This window comes from Lipotes vexillifer, unplaced genomic scaffold (assembly GCF_000442215.2).
Source record: "Lipotes vexillifer unplaced genomic scaffold, Lipotes_vexillifer_v1.1 scaffold211, whole genome shotgun sequence".
Taxonomy (NCBI): domain Eukaryota; kingdom Metazoa; phylum Chordata; class Mammalia; order Artiodactyla; family Lipotidae; genus Lipotes; species Lipotes vexillifer.
Genome location: NW_006774591.1, coordinates 586368 through 604237, shown reverse-complemented (window position 1 = coordinate 604237; position 17870 = coordinate 586368). Strand labels below are relative to the sequence as shown.

Here is a 17870-nt window from a genome sequence, read left to right as displayed (position 1 = left end):
ATGCACTGTACAATTTACTTTTTCAAAATATAGAATATAAGGAATTGCTAAGAAACAATAAATAAAGGACAAGCTGCCCATATTCAAGTTTTGTAAACACACAGTTATTTCTAGATAATCTTACAACCATCCCTAGGGAAAGCCACATACCTCTAGCTGCTTACTGGCTTCTTCATTTCTCAGTATCAGAGACAGCTTTGTGCGCAGACTCCGAAAGTGCATGTCAATCAGCATGTGTGCACGCTTTGAGGTGACTTCATTGATAGACTAAAGGATATAAATCAACATCATTATTATCAAAGCAAATGCCCTAAATGAAATACACCAAAAATAGACAACTCAAACACACTCACCAAAATGACAAGCTGATAGTTTTCTGCATCATAAGTTACAGAAAAGGCACCAACTGCCTTTTTAAAGTCCTTATGTGCCGATTCTTTGGCACACCTAGAAATAAAAACAATATCCACTGTGAAGTTCAGATGACTGATTACCAACTACTGGTACAAATATATACAGAGACATCTGCACTTAGGAGAACTGTAGATTCATATTAAACTTGATTTATGCCAAATATGCTATATCCATTTAACAGTTTAGTTCCTTTGCTGTACATTTCTGATATACTCAGGCCAATCAAGCATATGAGATTACAGAGAAAGGAAAAAACCAGTTATGTTCTTAGGGGATTACTGGTGGTCTTAGATGACTAGAGGTGACATCTTCAGGGGAACCACTCTCCCCTGCAGGGTTCCTGATTTCAGTTACATGTGGTAGGTCACTAATTTTCTTGAGTCAACTGTTGAACACTTTTGGGGATAGCTACAGGATACCCAACTTTGTTTTGCTGTTTCTTTTCTAAAGAAAAAGTGCTGACCAATTTAAGGGAGAGAAGGAAATGTATAAGAATCAGAAGGCACAAACATACATATGCAATCTCTATAATCAAGAAGCAGGATTTGTGTATTGTGAAATACAAGTTACTGTTTATCTAAGGTGTGACATGTCCAAATCAAACTTAATACACGCCCTTGATGAAATCTTTAAAAAGGAATTTCTTCTCTAAAACGTCTTTAAGCATTACTTCAGATCAAGGATTATAAGAGAGATGACCTTTTGAAGCTTCTTTAAGCTCTACTTGTTACATATTTATCTGAAAATACTAGCTAAAAGGGAAAAAACCTGGACAAATCTCCATTGCCTAGAAATTGACTTGTGACTTAGGACAGAATATCTGTATTAACCAGTTTCAAAATCTTAAAATTATATGAACAATGTGTATTTTAGAAAACAAATGTACATTAGCCATGTATGTAACCAATTAAGTTTAAACAAGTGGAATGTTGGCTTGATTATATAACTGGAAAAAGCTAAATATGTTTTTTTCACTACTTTTGCAAACCATTTTTGCCAAAGTTCACTGAATTTAAAAATTGATTTCTATTATTTGAAAACTTATATTCTTTTAAATTAATTGCATAGCACCTCTAAGTTCTCAGCCTTTCTTGCATACCAACTTACATTTGTCGTAAGTCTTCTGGCACGTCCAGTTTGATTTTATGGAAAGTATCTTTTGTGGCAGGTTTGTTGGGATTAACTGATCGTAAACGTTCAATTGTGACAATTTCATTGTATGTAGCATCACATGCTGCATATTCTATCACATAAAACTGTGAGAAATAAATGAAAGTCATTCCTGGTCACAGTGTTTAAAGTAAGAACAAGAAGCTATACCTATTCAGTTGTTTTTCAATTCTCTAGAGGAAAAAAAACTATTTGATCAACTAACAAACACACGAAATATACTGAACATGTAAACATTTAAATAAAATGCTCAAGTTAGATATTACTTTCAAATAGAAATCCAGACTGAAATGTAGTATACCTGGCTTTAGAAAAGGGAAATCGCATAAGAAAAAAAATTTAAATAGGCATTTTCCTACCTCACCCTTTATCATCCTCACTTTAGCTAACCACCAACAGCAAGGCTCTTTTTCATTTGCTCTGGAATAAACCTACACAAAAATTACAACATAGAATATTTCATGATTAACATCATGCAGAAATCTATAAATTATCAGACATCAAGGAAAATTTCTTAAAATGACCTTAGGTGTCTTTCAAGCCCATAAGCTGTAGACTTTAAGCCAGATTGCACCCCTACTTCTAGACATAGACACACACTCAGAAACTACCTGATTACCTGGGAGAGTCCTGTAAAAAGTGCTTTCCTATTTCTCTATGCTGCCTCAGTAATAATCAGTAATCTGAATATGAATGCTCAAGAAAAGATGACCATTCATAAACCTGGGAATACTTTCCTTGGGTACTTTGAGAGCTATGAAAATGTATCTAAAAAATGTAAAGACAGATTTGTTTTTGTTTTACTCTAATAAGCAAATAACAAATTGGAAGTTACTGACCCTGGCCTACTTCCTGGCTGCATGGTCACTGAACGGGTAAGGCCGCTGACTACTCAGCTCACTAAGGATACCACCTGGCATTCACGTATCCTGGGAACTAAACGGACAGATCCTTGGTCACTCTCTGGTCTCCTGTCCCCTCTCCGCTAAAATGGACAACTCCACGCTGGCAATCCTCTGGATACCACGTTCCTGCTCTCACACACTGTGGATCAGTTCTTCTAAACTGATCTCTCTGGCGACCACTTCACAGTTCACTTATGATGTGCAGCACGGAACCTTTTGTGAAGACACTAGCAAATCAAGGTTAATAGGAAAAGAGACACATGGAGAGAGAGACAGAAATACTCAGAAGCAGAAAGACAACACAGGGAGGACGAGGAGGATGGGGAGGAGAGGACGGGAGAGAAGACCGGCAACTCAAGGCTCCGACTCTCGTCTCCCTTTTACTACTGAAGTTAATAGTTACACAACACAGAGATGAAATACAACTGAACTCAACCTCCTTTCCCTCTTGCCCCCAACACTTCCTCTCACCTCTGCTCTAGCCAGAGAAATAACCTCAGTTATTTGTTAATTGTTATGTAACACAATGAGGTCATCCTGGCAACTGTGGTTCATTGGTTCCCATCTGTTGTGTGACTAAGTTGGGAAAAAAGTCCCCTCTATTCATCACTATTATGAGCGTTCATGGTACAGACAGACCAAAAGACCTAAGTTAATGGTTATACAATACAGTGACTCAGTACAACTTGATTTAACCTACATTTCTCTCTTGCGACCATCAATTCCTTTCAGCTCTGCGCTAGCTAGAGCGACAACCTCAGTTAGTGAGGTCACTGTAGCAACAGCATCTCACTGGTTACCACCTGCCATGTGACTCAGTTGAGAGGGGAAAAAAAGAAAAAACAGTCCCCTTTATCCATCCAAACACTATTAAGAGGCGTTCTGATATAGACAGACCAAAAGTCCTGGTCCTTGACTTCAGGAAGCTCGTAGTCTCCTGGGGAAGTGAGCGGCTAAAGGTCCTCAAGTACAGACACTGCTTGTGCTCCCTACTGGGATCCGTCACAAAACCAAGCCCAGTTCCTTTCACCTAGTAAGTACTGAGTACATTTTTGGTAAATAAATAGCACTTTATTCTATTTCCACTATAAAGCTGTAGAGAAAGGAACACAGGCCTGGACATCTAGAGACCTTATCTGAGCACTCTCTAAAATAGCACTCCTGCCCCTACATCACCTTTCATCCTCTTTTTCTCTTCCTAGGACTTACAACTGCCATAATATTAGCTATCCTCACTGGAATGTGACCTTGTCAAGGCTGGGGCCTCTTCTGTTTCACTGACCATCTGTACCTAGCACAGGAAATAAGAATTCAAGGACCTAGTACACCTTACCTAACCTGTACAAATGGATTCTTAGCTGCTTCCATCATACCACAAATGCTCATGAAATCGCAACTCTTAACAAGGCATCGTGGAGAAGAGAAGAAGCTTAAAATGGAGTACATGAACAGGGAGGAAGAAAAGGATACTATATAGACCAACTACAACATAAAGCAGACTCCAAGTGCCTTAAGTGTCACAACAATTTTCAGTGGCTAGAGAAATCACAAATATAATGTTTTTGTCAATGTGCTACATCTCCATAGCACTTTTTGGTCAGACATCAATGGCACATAAGCAGTTGGTTCATAGCATCTCCTGTGAAAATATGTTTTACCTGTATGTGTATATACTAAAACTCGCAGATGAGTTTTTACAAATATCCCAGGAGGATTTTCTGCTACTTAAAGCAAGCCTAGGATGCTGCTCTATCGTTAAGGAATGATTTTTTCCTAACCCATTTTACTTAAAATGGGGACACAGTTGTAAACTAACAATATATTATTCAAACAAAAGATTCAGAGAATGAGGGAAGGGGGAAAAGAAATGCTAGTGGGCAAAGGAAATCAGTGGTGACTTTCAAAGCTGCACCCTGAGTGCTGCTCAGGCAGCCACACTTAAGCATCCATAATGTATTATTTCCAATCATTATTAAGATGGAGCAGTCAAAAGCACATATACATCAGAGCTATAATTCTCAATGCAGATTGAAAAGTGTTAAAGACAAGGGATACAAAAGGCACAGGCAAAGTAAATGCTCCCCCTTCTTCAGTGCTTAATAACTTGATGGCAGGGGAAACTTACCTCAACTTCATCGCTTTCATTTATATCTTTATTATAACCTACAGGTGGTGGGAATCTCACATCATGGAATGGAATCTGCCTCTCTGGCTGCCAGCTGCAAATAAGCAAATGCAATTATTTAACATGTTTTTTGGCTTAATGGAAACAATGACCATGCTGCCATCAACTTTTGGTTAAGTGTGACCCTTTGGTTTTCTAGTTTAAAGAAGCAAATGCTTTAAAACTGTCAGTGTTCTGCTGAGTGGGGCATAATGGCAATATAGACACATTTCAACAAACTCTGCATGCAGCACAGCAGCCTTGTAGTTCTATTTGGAATATTTCTCTAAACACAACAGATCAACATGACAATTTTCCAAACAAGTCTTTCTTCCAATAATTTCAACCTCTAAGAGTTCTAAACTTAGGGCCACAACAGCAATTTCCTTTGATGCTTAAATACGTTAGTATCGGTAAGTGTTAGTAACATCATCACCATACTTCCACTTGCAAAGGAATTGTAACCACATTCCGATGACCACAGAAACTGGTCCTAAATGCCCTCTAATTCCCAAGCAAAATGGGGCAGTCGTCAGCACATTAGCAATTCACAACTCACTTTTCCCCCTTTAAATTTTAGATCCCACGAGGTGGTCAGTTCTTGCCATGGATAGCTGGCTGCTGATCAGTATGACGTACCAGCATGTACTGGCCTGGTGGGGTCTCCTAAACCACAGAAACCCGATGGAGACAGCCTATAGGAGTTCAGTGAGTTGCCTATGTTTTTTAACTTAAAGTTATGTGGAACAATTTTGAAAAACACCAAATTATTCTTTTATATCTACAATGATATAGAATATTAAAAGATAAACTTTGCAGAAACACTGGAGGATTCAACTGCTAGAGCAGTCACTTCTGGGTTTTCTGCTAAAGGGCTCTCTAAGTAAAATCCTACTGAGAAAAGTGCTTTTTTTTTTTTTTTTTAAGAAGAGCTATTATATAAGATAGCAGGGTAGGTAAGTCAAAATTTGTGGAAATATGATTAGGGCCTATATTACACTGAACCCCTTTTCTGTATTATTATACACCCTTGAAAACTCTGAAACTTAAAAAAAAATTGTCTTTAGGGAATTCCCTGGTGGTCCAGTGGTTAGGACTCGGTGCTCTCACTGCCAGGGCCCCGAGTTCAATCCCTGGTCAGGGAACTAAGATCCCACAAGCTGTGCAACGTGGCCAAACAAAGAAAAAAAAAGTCTTTACTTCAGAAAAACGTTTTAATATACTTACTGAATTCAATGACTTAACATGTTAAAGATTCATTGCTAAATTTGATTTGTAAAGCATATAGTAATGAAGTTTCTTCATTCCAAAGAATTATTTTGTCTTAAGTATAGAGATAAAAATCAAATTTTTTATTCAAAAAATACGAAATATGGAAGGCAAAAAGAAAGCATCGAAAATAATGTGGTATTATAGGAGTTTCTTTATGATTGAAAGGAAAGAAAGGGTAAATATAGTCTGAAGTTTTACAAAACATCAGGTTTGTTTTTTGTTTTAAAAAACCAGAAAAACAAAAAGGAAACGCAAGGAAAGTACTACTTTGGTAGGGACCTATCAAATCCTGGTGACATGCTCAAACCCAGTGTTGAATCTCATACATACTACACAAACACAAGGAAAAAGTTGATCTATTTCAAATTCCCAGGATGACAGCTAGAAGAGAAACTTGTACACAGCTACGGTACAGCAGACAATTAGGAGGTCCATAGAAAGAATAATTTTAAGTTTATAGTAGAAATCTGGTTGAAAACAAATGAGAACTGATCTATCACTGCATAAACAAATACAGAAACATTCTTGAATGCATAGAGGAAATAAGTGTTTGCTTAATACCTTAGATTAAGGACTATAGGAGAAACTAAAAGAGTAGCAAATAAAGATAACTCTCCCTTTATGGGAAACAGTGTTTACCTAGTGATGGAAGCAAGCAGATAAGAGTATAAGTACAAGAAAAAAATTACTCTCCAAGTTATCAAAGATTCCTCTGTTAGAGGTGTGATGCTGTTATCTAGTGTATAATGCATGGATAATCATGCAGAGGCACATTCTGAAACTTTTGGCTCTATGTATTCAGAGAAAGGTATTCTATTATCCAAACTTGTATTTGGGACCAAGACTATTTGTCTAGAGCTGAGAACTGGGCTGGATACTCTAAATCCTATTACCTGTCTCCCTAAATGCATTTTAGGCATCCGAGAAAACTACAGTTGACCCTTGAATAACTCGGAGGTTAGGGATGCTGACCCTCTGTGTAGTCAAAAATGCACGGATAACTTATAGTCAGCTCTCCGTAGCCACAGTTCCTCCATATCTGTGGTTTGCATGACGATTTAACCAACCCTGGATCGTGCACTACTGTAGTATTTACTACTGAAAAAAATCCACATATAAGTGGTCCTACACAGTTCAAACTCATGTTGTTCAAGGGTCAACTGTACTTTGCCCTGCTGGCAGCTACAAGATTCTGCTAACATTCTAATTATAGCACGTCTGGGTCAGATACTGTATTTTAACAGATTTATTGAGATATAATTCACATAACCATATAAGCATCCACTGAAGTGTATGTACAAGTCAATGGGTTTAAGTATATTCCCAGATATGTGCAACCATTACCAGTCAATTTTAGAAAATTTTCATCACTTAAAAAGAAATCCCATACTCTTTAGCTATGGCTCTCCATCCCCCACCAGCCACTAAGCAACCACTAATTTATTTCTTCTCTCTGTAGACTCGCAATCTGCTTTTGATACACTGTTAATTTCTCTTGGTAAATAAAAGTCAAACATTATCATTGTTGGCCAGACTTCAGAGTTCAGTAAAATCCTAAGATCATGACCACATCTATACTCTGGTTAAGGAGTTTATATGTACTTTATATTCTTGAATGGCTACTCTGAAAATAGCCGTTATTAGCATTAAAAAAATTTAGTCAAGAGACCTGTCTCCCCCAATAAAATGCTAACATCTATACTATTGATGCCTTTGTATAGCTAATGTTCCTAGGCCTCTAAGTATTTTTATTTACTCACCTAGCAGAAGAAAGCAGAAAAGATCAGTTACTGCTATTAATGATTATAAACATATGAAACAGATAAAAATGTTAATGGGCAAACACAATTATTTCCAATAAAATATACCAGATGACTAAAATCATCAATTTTAGATTTAACATTACAAAACTCACATCGACTTTCCCAGTACCCGTGAATCCATTCATTTTCGTCTGTTAACATTTACAAATATTTCTATTCAAACCCTCAGTTACTAATACAGAAGAATCTGGTTTCTTTCTTCACATTCAAGGGGACTGAGATGTAAGGATCAAGATTATACAAAAGGGATCTCTGAGGTCATTAGCAGGAACAGTCATTCCATTGGTTTAATATTGAGTTGTTCATGAACTTCCTGGTCAGTAACATGAAGATCCATTCCTGAAAAACACTCAAACTACACTTGAATTTTTTAAAATGAGGAGTAAAAGGAAAAATTAGCATAAAATATTAAAGAACCTAAATATTAAAATTATATCAAGACTTACTTGTTTTCAAATGCCACTGTTATTGAATCTTCATGAACATCTTTTACAAATGCCTATAAGAAAAAATACACCACAGTTAAATTAACTTCTAAGCTTAAACATCATTTTTGTTTTCAGTTACACTTTACAGAAACCAAACATTTTATGTTTAACAACAGAATGAAGCTTCAAGTGAAAGCTTGTCAGTTTGTGAGGATCACTCATTCACGAATCACATCTATATTTAGATACCTACTATGTGCTGGGCCCTAGGAATACTCATTAGTTAAAATAAAACACAAAGAATTGCTCCAGAGTTCAGCATCTCATAGGACAAAGACAGACAAGTAAATTGAAAATTACAATGCAAAGCTGAAGGTATACTTCAGGCTAGAAGTACTGGAAACTAAGAAACTTGTTCCAGAGCTATATAACAGTCAGTGTAGATCTGCTGTAACCTATCTTTTTCTCCTTAATACAATTTTAGGAGAATACAATAGTAAATAACTAAATATAATCTCAAATCTATATATGCACAAGTACACTAAATTCTCTTTAAAAGCAATGTGCTGCTAATACCACTAAAAGTCCAATTACCAGAGTTTAATTAAATTCTCAATCTCGCAGGCACTTGGCAAAAAAGAAATAGTAATATAAAGTACAGAGGTTTAAATCTTTTAAATCTGCTAATAATCTGCAGAAGGACATAACAAAAGTAATAGCTAACTAATTATCAAGAATTCTTTAATCAGCATGCTGTCCGTAATTCTATAAAATTAAGTTTTTAATAGGTGCAGGAAAGGAGGTTTTGTTTTTGTTTTGACAATTAGAGGAGTAGGATAAAGCATAAAGAAACCCAAGGGGCTTTATATCTTAATTCATTTTAAAATGGCTTTAGAGATTTAAGCTTCTTACTCCAATGTGTTCTGTACATGTTTCTGTCCTTTCGTGGTTTCTCCCTGTCTGCAGGATTATGGTCAAACTCCTCTGCCTGAAAAAGGCCCTTTGTGACCTGGCCCCACTGCTCACCACTCCAAGCTTCATCTTTCACATCCTTGTAGGCTGTGATCCAGCAGTGCTAAACTACTTGGGCCTCTCTGTACATGCTGCTGTTCCTTCTTTCCTATTGTCCTTCCCCTCTTTTCACCTAGCTATCTCCTACTGGTCTTTTACAATTCAGTTCAGATGTCAGCTGCTATGGGAAAACCCAGAAGACTCAGTTAAATTCCATCCTCTACATTCTTATAGCATCTTCTGAGTATCCTCACTATAAACTTATCCCACTATAGTCTTTTGCCCAATTTCCTACCAACAGTAAGCTTCCTGAGGGTGGGCGATATAGGCCTTTTTTATTTACTGTTGAACTTCAGAGTACCTATTAAGGGCTCAATGAATAGTTATTATCATGGATCATTGCCTAAGGGGTTCTTGAACTTCAGAGTACCTATTAAGGGTTCAATGAATAGTTATTATCATGGATCACTGCCTAAGGGGTTCCTATCCTAGCCTCGGAGAAAAGGTATGTGGGTGGTGGGGTGGTAGTATGTTGGTCAGGAAAGACAAACAGAAGAGGACGAGGTTCCTATCCAACTTAGGGAGTGGAGGATGGGGAGGCCCAGCAGGCCTAATGGGCAGCAGGAGCAAAGGCTTAGACCTGGAGCAACAGCTTGGGGTGCGGTAGAAGTAAATCCTTTGTGGACAAGGAAGCCAAGACAATTCAATGGGGGTAAAAGAACAGTTTTCAACAAATGGTGCTGGGACAACTGGATATCCACATGCAAAAGAATAAATGCAAAGCTATGCTAGAAGACAGTTTCCTTGTAAGATCAAGGTGGACTATAATGGAATCTAGGTGTTCTGCGATACTCAAAATGGCTAAATTATTATTTCTAAATTAAGCATGTATGTGTATCTTTATAGTTGCTGGTTTAAAGTGGGGGGAAAATCCACATTTTCTTCCTATCATTTTGATCTTGCTTATTTTTCCTTAGCCATATTTAAATCACACCCATTCTCTTCAGAGTATTTCAAGAACTCTAGTTTAATACTGACCATGATATTTTAGAATATACTAGATTTTATAAGAGCACATGCCCCCAGTGCTCTCAGGGGTTTGCCTATTACTTCAGCAACAGAAAGGCTTGATTTTGACTTAAAGTTGGAGGAATTCGACGTTTAGTTCTATAAAGTAAGTCCCACAAATTACGGAGAAAGGAAAAACAGACCCCCCCACCCCAACTTCTCCCTTGTGTTTACATGATGGCAAATACCAAATTAACAATCTGCCTTTTGAGGGTGGGACTCCTATTAGGAGCTAATCCCTTATTTACCAAAAAACGTCTTTGCTCTGTCTCCATCCTTGTCTAAAATTTTATGTTTGCATGTCTTGGCAGTAACTAGTATTAGTTCTTTACTGTATATTATATGCTGAAAATGTTAAGTCCTTTAGTCAGCTAAGAGAACCTTGTTACAGCTGGGTGAAGAACTGTTCTCACTAAATCAGGTACCTTTCCAACACTACTGCCCTTGTCTAAAACCGTGCTGTTGCTCACCATAGAAGCTGCTGGTCATATGTACATATTTCGATTTAATTAAGTACAGTTAAATAAAATTAAAAATCAGTCTGAGTCACACTTGCCACATTTCAAGTGCTCAAAAGCCACACAGGGCTCAGTACCTACTGCAGAGGACAGCGCAGGTAGAGACCATCATCACAGAAAGTTCCACTGGATAGCACTGATTTAAAACATTTACAAATGTTGGGGACTGTTTTCAAATTCACCTTGAAAGCACTCTAAAAGTTAGTCTCATTACTTCATTGCTCTATTTTAATTTTTTTCTATTTGCCAAAAAGTTATTGTACAGTTTAATCACACTCATTCACCACATTTGCCTATTTCCTAAAATTAAACGTCCCTTCAAAGGAGGAAGATCTGCAACTGTGTGACTATTAAAAACCAAAAAAACAAAAAACAAAAAACAAAAAAAAAGCTTCCAAGTTTTCAAAGACACTAAAAGCAATTCCGGATGTACAGTGTCAAAAATGGTTTGAGTAATCATCACAGCTTACGGCGGCCACCGCCTCGAGTTACTGAGGCTTACCTGTATATGGATGTTGGCGTGACTGTTCCCAAACCAGTCATTTTTAGCCACTGTTTACATATTATGTGAATACAGAAGGCATGGAATACCTTCTTGTTGCTGCTGTAATAAGGGGAATAAAAGAAACTCAGAGGTTGCAAAGGTCTCCTCTGACTCCTGAGGCCTTTTGCTAAAATTCCAACAAAGGTCCCATCTTTCTGCTTCTCATCATTACTTTCTCCAATAACCCTCCTTTTCGGCCCTGCCCCTGCCTTACCCCAACACTCATACCCTTCCCTTCCCTGGCCACCCCAGAGCATTATCACCCCACCCACCAACAACTGGGAAAACTATGTTTTGTTGTGCTCTCTACCTATCTACATCAAGCAAAGTTGACGAGAAGATAGGTTCAGCGGATTCCTGAGGGGTTCGTTACCAAAGAAGGCAACTGAATGGGTTTGAATGAATACAAGAAGGGAGCTGCATGGGACTGGATGAGAGCCAGGGCTCTTACAAGGGTCAGTAAACTTAGTGGTTAAGAGTTTTGCTGTGAATGAGAGATAGGTTCAAAATCTTGGATCTAAGACATAACAGCTGTGGGACTCTCCAAGAAATGGTCTCTGGGCCTCAGATGCCTTGTCTGTGTAAGTAAGGAATGGATACAGGGGAACGGGACTTGCCTCCTAAAGCTGTTGTGAATAATGAAATCACACATGTCTAGTGCCTAGCACGATGGCTGGCACATAGTTGGCACTAAATAAATGAGAGGTAAAGCAGAGAGGGGCATATTTTATAAAAGATGCAGAACCATAAACACTCTTGCATCTGAGAAAGTTACATCTCAACAAAAGCACACTTAAAAAAAGATTTAAAAATTAGGATAGAAAGAGAAAAGGCTGCTTTCTCAAAGATACTAAATACTAAAAGGTTATTTAGACTTTCAGAAGAAAAAGTGATGAAAATCTTTGGGGTTTGAGAAAGGTGCTAAAAGTGCAGTTAAAGACAGACACAGTGGGACTTCCCTGGTGGGGCAGTGGTTAAGAATCCGCCTGCCAATGCAGGGGACACAGGTTCAATCCCGGGTCTGGGAAGATCCCACATGCCGCGGAGCAACTAAGCCTGTGCACCACAACTACTGAGCCTGCACTCTAGAGCCCAAGAACCACAACTGCTGAGCCCATGCGCCACAACTACTGAAGCCCACATGCCTAGAGCCCGTGCTCCCCAACAAGAGAAGCCACCGCAATGAGAAGCCCACACACAGCAATGAAGAGTAGAGAAAGCCCATGTGCAGCAACAAAGACCCAACACACCAAAAATAAATAAATAAATGAAAAAAGGAAAAAAAAAAAGACAGACACAGGCTCCTTATCAGGGGGAATAAACAGAAAATCAAAAAATCATTATGGGATCCCCCACCTGGCAACTGGGCCAAAGAGGCAATCATAAAATCATACTAACCAAAGTGTGTAATGACTAGAGATATCTAAGTCAAACATTACATCACCAGGATTGCTGAAACTAAAAGAAAGTCTGTCCCTATTTGGGTGAAGTCTTACTCTCCCTCTACACCTCACACCTTAGATTGTACAGAGAAATTTCAATGTAAGCCCCTGACCACCAATGAACACAACCACTACATTATCACTGAAGACAGCACATGTAGTGCATTGATAATTCTCATTAGAGAAAACTTAAAAGCATTGCAAAATATCCCTCCTAAAGAAAATCTGTAGGAGATAGACAATAAGGACATATGAAATGTGATAAAATACGATTCAAACCCAAGGCTTCACATATAAAGCAAGTTATTGCTTTGCCGCCCTTTGAATGTGGGAACAATGTATGAGAATGAACAATGGGAAGGGAAAAGTACAATAAAAAAGTACAATTCTTCCAACCACAGTGCATGACTAGGAATACTTGCCTTCACTTGGGCATTTACCACAAATTCTGAGAAAAATGCATCCTTTCTGGTTCACCTTGACGCAAAGACAACACACAGGTATAGAGAGAATAGTATTAAATGAGTTATTTATTTTCCTGTGTGTATGTATTCTAACTTTTGAATGCTTCAGTTCTTATGTGTTCCCAATGTAACAAAAGCAAACTTCATAGGAGCATTAAAGATTTCTAACTTTATCTTTCATTAATAGGCATTCATATGAAGAATTACAGTGTAATGTGTCAAGGTGCAAGAGTTAATAAAAAGGAAGCTAATACATAAGCTCAATATTTTGTGATGTCTTTGTATCAATGGTAATATCCTTGCAACTGTACTTACAAAATAATGCTAAGGCATTATTACAGTAACAAATACAAAGTTACAATGAAATTTACAAAAATGGGCGGGAAATCAAATCCAATTCATTTCTTTAAGTTAAATTTCATCATTTCAGGAAGTCAGATTACCTGATCTCAAAGCCCAGATCTGACCCTTACTAGCTCTGACACTTAGTAATAACTCACTTACCTCATCTCTCTGTACATCTATGTCCTCATCTATAAAATGGGAATAACAATGGTAACTAAGGGTTGTGGGAGGTGATTAAACAAATTAAGAGAGGTAAAGCACCTTGAACCCTGCCTGGCACCTCAAGAGCTCTCAGCACCTGTTAACAGTTAAAATCATGATTGTAGTCATCTCAGGAAGCACATTCCCATAGTGGGCAGGAATCAGAAAGCCAATTCTTATACCACTGAATTTTACATTTAATTAATAATTTGGAGGTTTTCAGAGTGTGTGAGTATGAAGTTGGAAAACGCTCAACTCAAAAGGGGAGTACTGATGCTTCCATAAAGATACTAAACACTAAAAAGGTTATTTAGACTGGGAAGAAAAAAACATGTGGTTGACCTGAACAATTTACTTCCTTGAAGTACAGAAGACTTCCGAGAAAATGTGAAGAAAATTTTCATTACATGACTTTTTCTAAGTCAAAGAAATACCTAAGCACAAAAGTAGTGGCTCTGAGTTACTAAATCCAACTTTTGAATTTTTAAGAATGAACAACAGAGGGAAAAATAGAAATGAGCTGTTACAATCTTAGGGTTTAGGTTTCATGGTTCTGGTAATTCTGAATCCTAAGTTTGAGTTAATTTTTTAGAGGAAAAAACCCAACTGTTCCCAGCATATACTCTACCCAATTTATACTGCAAATTTGGACCGTGTGCTCAGAAGACGGAGAACTGTACCTTACAATATGGTGGCTCTGTTAGGCAAATCAAAGTCTGAATTCAATTATACTGAAGCTGTTTGAGTTGTTTAGTTCTTTAAGCCTTTTCAATCAATCTGATGAACCCAGGTTCCCAATTTTTTCATAAACGTAACATTTCTCCATAATAGTTCATTTTTTATTCATCTTTATTTCCCATCTTTTCTGCCCATCCCACTGGACAAGTAACTCAGTTTACTTTTGCTTTACTTTTATAACTCACATCAATATTGAGCCCTATAAGAATTTAAACCTTTTTCATTATAGAAACTATTTTTCTACCAATACAGATCATTTGAGGTTTTCTTAAAAACAAAACTTTAACTAAATAAACATAACAGCAATTTCTCTGCACACATTTGTTCATGTTTAATATTTCCCCTCAAGGAACTAAGGGACAACCCATTCCTTTTATTCACCTTCAAATTAAGCAACTTCGTTAAAAAACAAAAATAGGGGGAGATTAACAGCAGAGATAGAGGGCCTTTCTTATATTCCAATCAGTTTGCAAGCAAAATCACAGAAGCAAATCACAGGTTGCTCGAACAGAACAATATATCCTTCAAGACCACGATGTACTACTTGCCCTCTGTAGCAAGCAAACTCCACTAAAAGACAGTAAGAGTGGCATCTAATCTAAGCTAATATCAGAGATCTATTAGAATACCGCTCAACCATTAGCCCCTGCTCATATTTATTACAGTTAGTGCCCCAAATCTAGTGAGCAAAACTACCAATCTAGGAAGCAGAACGATTCTACACAAACTAACCAGCAGAATTATGGATCACTGAAAAAAATGCAACCAGAATTTTGACTGCATCATTTTGCTAAAAGTACGGAACAGTTTACATACTTTACTCACTCATTAAATATATTGATCTCCAAATATCTCCATAAAATTGGTAAACACATATATAGTTAAGTCAATGTTTATTTTCCTATATACCTCGTTTGAAACGTTTACGTAATCCTATACAGATTTAAGAATTGCATTTGGACAATGGCAATATTTAATTCCCATGCTTCCTTCTATATGCACCTTCTGTCGCCAAGATTACTGTAGTAAGGTGGGACATTACTTACAGAAGTTATAGAGAGACATTCAAGAGGAAATGAGAACTTATAGACTGCTAGATCTACAGCAAGTATGGACCAAGAGATGCACTACCAACATATGAAAATATTTTTAAGCCTCCTTTTGAAAATGTAAGATATTAGTAAGATCTGCAGTGGTGTAACTTAAAAAAAGAAAAGCCCGCAGCAAAACCATGCATGCCTATTTAAAACCTCAACAATACAGTTCACTGCAACATTACACAGAGGAGATAGTCAAGCCCTTGGAGCACAGAACAATTATTTCCACTCACTTAAAAAAATTCCCCAATAATGATACACTTAATTTCCTGAAGTTTCATGGCATATATCCAGGCCTTTGGAGGGTTAATTTGTTTTCTTAAGTAGCAGAGTTTCCAATGTTTTTAGACGCTGAAGCATCTGTATTCCTGAATTTGCCCACATTTATAACAAGGGAGGAGGGGCCACAAATATTCAAGATTACCAACTTCTTTAAACCATTACTCGGATATGTCTGGGTCTTCCTGAAACTTTTGAATCCAAAATCTTTTCTGAAATCCACAAAGGCAGGCCACTAATAATCAGTTGCCATTGTGATTTGGTACCGACTACAGCTTCTTACTACTCTTTCTTCACACCGCTCGCCCAGAACAGTGGAGCTCTCCGAAGTCCCAACGCTGGACAGGAAAAGAGAAGCCAAAGGAGATGGCAAACCCTCTTTGCAAGGCAGGAGGCGGCTTGACGGAAGCGCCCCCCGCTCCTCGGCAACTACCCACACGTCAGGCCCGGATCCCACTGGGAGAGGATATTTAAGAAAACAGAAATAAGCCGTCACCGTCACTTCGCGCGGATACCGGCCCTTCCCGCCCGGATCTCCTACCTGCCGTCGGCCCTCGCCCATCCCCAGCTCTCCCTGCCGGGGCTCGGTCCCCGAAAGGGCACCCTCTTTTCCTTGCCCGCTTCTCATTCCGACAGGCGCCGGGGCCTCATACAGGAGAGGCAGCGGGGCTCAAGGGGCTTCCTACAGGCCCGAAGTCCGGTCCTTCCTTCCCTCCCAAACAACATCCCGCCGAGCGCGCCCTGCCTCCGGGCGCGGCGTTCGGGAAGAGGGCCCCAGGCCTGCCTCCGGCCGAGGCTAAGAAGAAAAGGGAGGGAAAGAAGGGCGAAGATGGGGCCTGCCCTGGAGTCAAGTACCTTGTAGAAAGCGCCATTGGAGCCCCGCACTTCCACCACCAGCTCCTCCATCTTCTCGTCCGCCCTGCTCGCTCCGGGAGCCCGCCCCTGAGAGGTGGGCTGCGGGCGCTCGAGGCCCAGCCGCCGCTGCCGCCGCGCTGCTGCACGCCCCCCGGCAGCGGCGCCGCAGTCACCGCCGCCGCCTGCGCTCGCCGTCGGCTAACCGCCCGCTCCAAGGCGGCCCCTCACCGGAAGTGAAACCGAAACGGAGCTGAGCGCCTGACTGAGGCCGAAAGCTCCGGCCGCTCCGCGTGTAAACAGTGAAACCGCATCACATGACCGACGCCGCCTCTTCCCCCAGGGTTCGGCCCCTCGGCCCCGCCCTCCTTCCCCTCGCGGGCCCAGAAGCGCGCGCCTGCGCGCTGCTGGGGAAGGACCGGGGGGCCGGACCCAACGTAAGGCGCGCGGGCTCGGCGTGCGCGGGCTCGGCGGCGGGCGGGAAGGCGGGAAGGGTGGAGACAGGTCGCACCGCTTCGCGTCGCCTGGCGAGGCCCAGAGCGCCTGATCCTTTAGCGGGGGCAAGCCGAGGCGTGGGAAAGGGCCTCGCGTAGCAAACTAGTGTGTTCACTTCTCCAAGTCCGGGCTGGCTTAGGTTGGAGGTGTTTTTGTTTTTGTTTTTGTTTTTTTTAAAGTGGGGCAGAGCCTAATTGAGCTGGAGGTGGAGTGGGGGACAAGAATGAAGGTGAAGAATTAGATTGAAGAAGACTTTGAACTAGTGACAGTGGCAACCGCGGTGACTCAGGCTTGTGTGACCCTTAGAGGCTGAAGGTGAGAGTAACGCCCTCCCTTCCCCAAGAGATTTTGGGCCGTCCTGTGGATGCATTCTGTGTCCTCGGAGGGGCAGTGGAGTGTGTCAGGACCTCTGGAAGTGTTAGTCCTTCCACAGACCCAGCACTGACCCACATACTTCCCTTTTCTCGATTCAGTTTCATACTTTGACTTGACATATATGTAAAAAAGAAAATGTGTTTAAACACTTGTTAATTTCTTTACAGTTTATTTCCCTACTATTTCACGCCTACTGTATGCCCACCGTGCACCAGAGGCGACCTGTCTACAAGGGCCTGGGCACCTGTTTTCTTGCAGCTCTTTC

General features: G+C 39.7%; 1 protein-coding gene across 3 annotated transcripts in view; it reads right to left on the bottom strand.

The window, feature by feature from the left end:
• FMR1 (fragile X messenger ribonucleoprotein 1) overlaps positions 1 to 17038 on the bottom strand; it is a 34132-nt gene extending 17094 nt beyond the window's left edge. For all 3 annotated transcript variants that reach the window (XM_007449386.1, XM_007449387.1, XM_007449385.1), the window contains exons 1-7: positions 16739 to 17038; positions 8195 to 8247; positions 4615 to 4708; positions 1944 to 2015; positions 1522 to 1670; positions 354 to 447; positions 151 to 267 (exon numbers count right to left, since the gene is read on the bottom strand). In XM_007449386.1, the coding sequence (XP_007449448.1) occupies positions 151 to 267; positions 354 to 447; positions 1522 to 1670; positions 1944 to 2015; positions 4615 to 4708; positions 8195 to 8247; positions 16739 to 16789 (630 nt within the window). In that variant the 5' untranslated portion in view covers positions 16790 to 17038. The remainder of the gene's footprint in view (positions 1 to 150; positions 268 to 353; positions 448 to 1521; positions 1671 to 1943; positions 2016 to 4614; positions 4709 to 8194; positions 8248 to 16738) is intronic.
• Between the last annotated feature and the right edge of the window lie 832 nt (positions 17039 to 17870).